The sequence below is a fragment of the Eurypyga helias genome, unplaced genomic scaffold (genome assembly GCF_000690775.1).
Source record: "Eurypyga helias isolate BGI_N326 unplaced genomic scaffold, ASM69077v1 scaffold16591, whole genome shotgun sequence".
In the NCBI taxonomy this organism is placed as follows: domain Eukaryota; kingdom Metazoa; phylum Chordata; class Aves; order Eurypygiformes; family Eurypygidae; genus Eurypyga; species Eurypyga helias.
The window spans coordinates 36,661-43,129 of NW_010229369.1; the positions used below are offsets into that span (position 1 = coordinate 36,661).

General features: G+C 40.9%; 1 protein-coding gene across 1 annotated transcript in view; it reads right to left on the bottom strand.

Moving 5' to 3' along the window:
• Positions 1-4,046: 4,046 nt before the first annotated feature.
• Positions 4,047-6,469, bottom strand: part of CD274 (CD274 molecule) — a 7,736-nt gene continuing 5,313 nt past the window's right edge. The window contains exons 5-6 of the mRNA XM_010160386.1: positions 5,129-5,179; positions 4,047-4,117 (exon numbers count right to left, since the gene is read on the bottom strand). Of these exons, the coding sequence (XP_010158688.1) occupies positions 4,047-4,117; positions 5,129-5,179 (122 nt within the window). The remainder of the gene's footprint in view (positions 4,118-5,128; positions 5,180-6,469) is intronic.

Genomic DNA, 6,469 nt, shown 5'->3' on the forward strand with positions numbered 1-6,469 from the left:
TTTGGAATGCAGGAAGAGAAGGAGAGTTTATGGCCTTTAGAAGAAGGGTCAGGCCACTCAGGAAGACTGCAAAGATGTCATGAGGATATGCAGGGAGAAGATTAGAAAGGCCAACGCCCAACTAGAACTTAATCTGCCTACTACTGTAAAAGACAATAATTTTTTTTTTTTTTCTGTAAGTACATTAACAAGAAAAGGAGGGCTAAGGAGAATTTCCATCTTTTATTGGGGGGGGTGGGGTGGGGGGGAACATAGTAACAGAGGACAAAGAAAAGGCTAAGGTAGTTAATGCCACCTTTGCCTCAGTCTTCAGTAATAAGACCAGTTGTTCTCTGGATACCCTGTCCCCAGAAATGGACACCCCTCCACCCCCCAAAAAAAGGTGTTGTTAGTGACCTGCTACACCACTTAGATGCACACAAGTCTATGGGGCTGGATGGGATCCACTCAAATGTTCTGAGGGACCTGGTGGAAATGCCCACCAAGCACTTTCGATCATTTTCCAGCAGTGCTGCCTAACTGGGGAGGTTGCAGTGGAGTGAAGGTTAGCAAATGTGATGCCCATCTACAAGAAGAGCCAGAAGGAGTATCTGGGAACTACAGGCCTGTCAGTCTGACCTCAGCACCAGGGAAGGTTATAAAGCAGATCATCTTCAGTCCCATCACATGGCATGTACAGAACCACCAGGAGATCAGGCCCAGTCAGCATGGGTTTATGAAAGGCAGGTCCTCACCAAAAGGCTGGTCAGGCACTGGAACAGGCTGTCCAGAGAAGTGATGGAGTCACCATTCCTGGAGGTATTTAAGAGACACATTGATGTAGTGCTTCGGGACATGGCTTAGGGTAGACTTGGCAGTGCTAGGTTGACGGTTAGACTTGATCTTAAAGGTCTTTTCCAACAAAAACAATTCTGTGATTCTAAAAACTGTTAACTGAAGGAAAAAATATTATTACAAATACAGTCTTTAACTATGCTTTTATGTTAGGATAGGAAGGATTTCCTCTTACCAATTCTTATGACCTAAATGTGTCATATTTTCAGTTAGGTGCGCATTCTCCCTCTGTCATGAGTGGAAAGTAATTTGTGACTAAAGAACTCACGGTACTGGAGAATGACCATGTGGGCCTGTATTCCTAAAAATGAACCAGAGACTGAGCTTATTGTAAAAGCCTAATTTGTAAAATTACTAAAATTTGACTAGACAAGTTCTGGGTTTTATGTCAGAGAAATATAAAATAGAGCTTAGAGAGGACGGGTGTTTCCATGTCACCTGTTATCCCCTGCATTGCAAATGTTGATCACTAAAAGAAGTAAGCTTTTCACATTTACTTTAATATGCAAACAGCTGTTGCAGTCTCAAAGAGGAAGTAGAAAATGAAAAGGTTGTCTCAAAGAGGAATTATTTATGTGGTGATATGAAACAACATTTTTATGTTCAGGAGAGTCAGTGCTTTTTCTACAAATGGCCCTTAATATGTGTAAAGCCATTCTTACACTCCAGGAATAATTAAAGGCCTTTGCCTTCAGTGGCACCTAGACTGTGGCCTAAGAAAGCATCTTGAGAAGCAGGAGGTGATGTTCAAGTTCACATAGCATCCTTGAAGAATCAAATGGCAAGAATCAGTATCAGAATATGCAAGCTCTGCAATGAATTACGGAGATCATTCTATAGTAACTAGTTTACTTACCTTAGGTCTACAAACTCCATTATGGTTATGAGTCACATTTCTCTATCCTACTATACAGAGCAGCTTGCTGAAGTGTATTAAACCCAACTTTACATTATCTAGATGAAATACTGCCAGCAGTGAAGCTCTGGGCTGAGGGCTGCATTCATGTCCTTAGGATTGCACAACAGATTATTTTAAACCGATAAATAAAACCTGAGCCCAATGAAATTCCAGATCTCAACTGTCTCTCCTTTGTGGGAGCCATTAGAGGGATGACAAGGGTGTAGACACTATTCTACACCCACATACCTGATTTTCCCAGAAAAAAACCACAAGTAGTGCTAACACTACTTACTGACAAGTCAAAGAGAGAGCAGGAAAGAAACATGAAAAAACCAAAACATATTTTATTAAAAAAATATAACTGTGAATAGCACTGTAATAAATAACTTTCTCCTGTGTATGATGCTGTGCACCTAGCAAAATGTAACGAAGCAATAGCTTAAGAAATGGGATCCAGGAGCACGTTCCCTCAGCATTGCTTAAGTAATTACATAAGCATGTTTTTCATGTCCTAGAAATGAGAAGATTCTCTTTCTTCTATTCCCAAGATGAACAAAAAGACAGTCTAAATCAAGAGCTGTTCTTCCTGAATGTCTGAAGAATTGCTTTATCCCCAAGTGGTAAATCAGAAGAGTAATGAGCAGTAATCAAGTAGTGCCAGCTATATCAAAAGGAAATTAAATCCCCAAAACACTTTTCAGAGAAAGAGATCAAGAAGCTCTGTATTATCAAATAATTTCCAAACCATAGGTGCCAAGAGGATTACAGTATCTATTTCAAGCTTAGCTGTGAGTATCTGGATTTTTAAGATTTACAGTAAAGACAGAAAATGCCCTGTCTGTATGGCATCTTATATTTTATGAGGATAAACGTATGGAAAAATTTCTTCACAACCTGCAAAATAAAACCTCTGTAGGGAACTGAGAGCTCATGGAGGGAGGCACGAGGGGGGACCTGTCCAGACGATGACCTATTTAAGAACTATCTATGAAATTCATGATCGTCATAGACCTAAAGTGCTTTACCTGCAAGGTATTTTTAATGAAATGTGGTTTTGAAAGTGCATAAACTTGGGAAAGCAGAAACCTGGGTATTTAAATTAATAGCTCCATACCTAGTCACACATACAGAAGCCTGAATTCAAGGACTTTCTATACTATAATAATTCTACTAAATTCACTGCAGTTCTTCCTGAGTTACAACGATGTGGAATAAGATTTCCATCACAGAATAAAACCCAAAAATAATATCCCCTTAATAGACACAACACAGAACATCTGAGCTGTCGAACCTTCATCACAGAGGAAAAAACCTTCCTCTGTTTTCTCTAGGTGTCCTCATTTTGCATATCTGTAAAAGGAAGAATTACATGAAAAAATTAGCAAATTACAAAATTAGGAGGTTGCAGAACATTTCATGGCTTTGAGATTCTCCTAGAGTTTGGAAGTAGAAAAAATTTTTTTTCATTGTCAGAATTAAAGATCTAAAATGAAATTAATGAAAAGGTCAAATAGAATAAGATGATCATAGAAGGAAATAAAGTGGTAGTTCAAACATACTCCTGGGAAGTGCTCTTTAGCAAATATGGTAAAATTGGCGTGGCTTACGTCCCTCAGTTTTTCAAAATCTTCTTTTAAAGTGTTTCAAATACATTCAGTGCTCTATCTGTCAGTATGCCTAGCAGCATATCCCCAGGCCCTAACCCTCTGACTTAGCTATCTACACCTGTGGGACCAGCAGGATTACCTTCTCGGTTACTACCGTGAAGTGTAGCAGGGAGGGATTCAGGATGTCAGTCTTTTTTTTAAGTGCTTTAGAAGTCAGCAAGAACGTGAATGAAAAACCTCAGTGACTTCACCCTTCTGTTCCATACCACAATACATTCATGAGATTTGATTGTTTATTTTCTTTTTTTGCTGAGACAGAATCTAATGGCTTAAGCCTTGCTTGAGTGGTCATGATGGGTTATCTTCCTCCCCATCACTACTTCAGTTGTGCTGGCACAACTGTTTCTGTACCAAAAGTGTGAGCTAGAGAAAAGACAAGTTTGGGTTGTTCTATATCTCCGTATCATATTTTCCTATGCATGGCTCTTCTTTTTATTTTTAAAACCAGGTTTATTATTTGATATAACTCCCAGTACACAACGAGTTATGATGGTGAGTTTGTAAGACGGAGAACAGGAGGCTGTACTTCTCTTGGAGGCCCTGTCTGTTGAAACAAGGGATTAAATAAACCAGAAGGCTCTGATGACCATGGATGATTTATGCCGGGTGCAATTTGTTACTGTTTTCCCCTTTATCATTTGAACTTATAATTCAGCTCTTTGTTCTTCAAAAAAAGCATCTCTGCAGTCGTATGTATCCTTATCTTTTGACAGCTCTTTAAACAAACAACATACATACAGATAACAGTCAGCATAGATTAAACTTTTCATATAGCGATAAATCTTCTTAAAAGCTTCTATCTCAGACCATCCAGAAACTATGTGACTTAAATGCAGATTGAGAGAAGAGATTAATACCAAATGTTGTGTCCATTTTGGGTGAGTATTCTAAAGAGAGGTTTTCTTAGGAAAAACCCCAACTGCCAGCATGAACTAACTTTCATACAGCCGTTTAATTTGAAGTGGTCTCCAAACAAAAACACAGAAAACAACAAAAAAACACACATCAAAAAACACAACAAAACATAAACAAAACAAAACTCCGCTCTTTCCTCCACTTCTCACTGTCACGCTGGTACTGGCCATTCACTGAGCTTTGCTCATAGCAAATAGCATCAGAATCTCAACGCGGGGAGGCGGGGGGGGGCGGGGGCAGAACCAAACAGGAAAAAAAGCCGCCACAGAATGAACAAAAAAACCAAACCAAAAAACCCAACAACAAAACAACCTTGTTAGGGAAGTTAAATCTTCTTCCTGTGTTTCTTTCAACAGAGCCAAACCCTCTGTCCTCAGTGTTGTGGCAAAGACCCTCAAATGCACACTATTTATAATACTGGAGAAAACACAGGACCATGCCAACATGGCTCAAATTGCACCTTAGAATGTGCACACAAGGATGTGCTGCCATCCTGAGGTGTATGTTCCAGGGAGCATATCACATCCTATCACAGACTTCCCAAAACACAGCACACCACTCTGTCCTTTGCTTGTGCATATCAGGACTGCATCTGCTCTGGGAACAAGCATTCTTTTCTTTCACATTTTCCATTCAAGAGGTTGACACGGTAATGAAAAGTCACTCTTCAATTGTAGTTGAATGGAAAGTAGAAAGCTAAATAAAAGTTGACTGTAAATCTGCATTTGGTTGTCACAGTTACAAAGTAAATTCTCAAGCAATCATTTCCACAACAATCACACGGATCTAGATTTATCCCATATGTACATACTTGCTGTGAATGAACCAGCCACAGGTGTTCTGTTGTTCTTATTTGCTCTAGCTGAAAGAAAATCAGAGAGAAAAAAAGAAAACAAAATACTTCAGGTCTAGTGGGGGCTTAAGCACACTAGTGGGAAAGGCAAACTTAGCATAGTGTGGTCATTGGTTCTCAAAACACTCGATTTCTTCAGAGACTTTAAAATATATTCTTCAGTGCCCCCAATCTGTCAGTTTCATCTCCACACTCCTTTCCTCCTTCCTAAGCCAGAACTCCATAGACATTATGAACTAACATCACTGAAAAATACTTGTTCAAATGGTTTTCTGTTGAATATTTTCACTCAGAATTTGAACTTGTTGGGCAACAGGGAAGAAGATGAGGATCACCAGTGTTTTCTAAGGGAAAAAAACGCCATATTCCAGGAAGGTTCCATTGTGAAAGGCTCACTTGTCTGGTCATCTAGGACACCTTGGGTTTTAGAACAAAAAAATGTTGCTACTACTTTAGCTTCTGAATCAACATATATTTTATGACACATGCACACATATATAACAATCATGATAATCATACATATCATGATATAGTCAATGGCTCGATGTCTGAGTGGAAACCAGTGACAAGCGGCGTTCCTCAGGGTTTCAGTACTGGGACTGGTGTTGTTTAACATCTTTGTCGGTGACATGGATGATGGCATTGAGTGCACCCTCAGCAAGTTTGCCGACGACACCAAGCTGTGTGGCGTGGTCGACACACTGGAGGGAAGGGATGCCATCCAGAGGGACCTTGACAGGCTGGAGAGGTGGGCCACTGCCAACCTCATGGAGTTCAACAAGGCCAAGTGCAAGGTCCTGCACCTGGGTTGGGGCAATCCCAAGCACAAGTACAGGATAGGCGCAGCCTGCAGAAAAGAGCAGCTCAAAGGAGAAGGACTTGGGGGTACTGGTGGATGAAAAGCTGAACATGAGCCGGCAGTGTGCACTGACAGCCCAGAAAGTCAACTGTATCCTGGGCTGTATCCAGAGAAACATGGCTAGCAATTCAAGGAAGGTGATTCTCCCCCTCTGCTATGCTCTACGCTGCTCTTGTGAGACCCGACCTAGACTGCTGTGTCCAGCTCTGGGGCCCCCAACATAAGAATAATATTAACCAGTTGGAATGAGTCCAGAGGAGGCCCACAAAGATGATCAGCAGGCTGGAGCACCTCTCCTGTGAAGAAAGGCTGAGAGAATTGGGCTTGTTCAGCCTTGTTCAGCCTTACTGCAGCCTTCCAGTACCTGAAGGGGCCTACAAGGAAGCTGGGAGGGGACTTTTTACAAGAGCCTGTAGTGACAGGACAAGGGGTAACGGGTT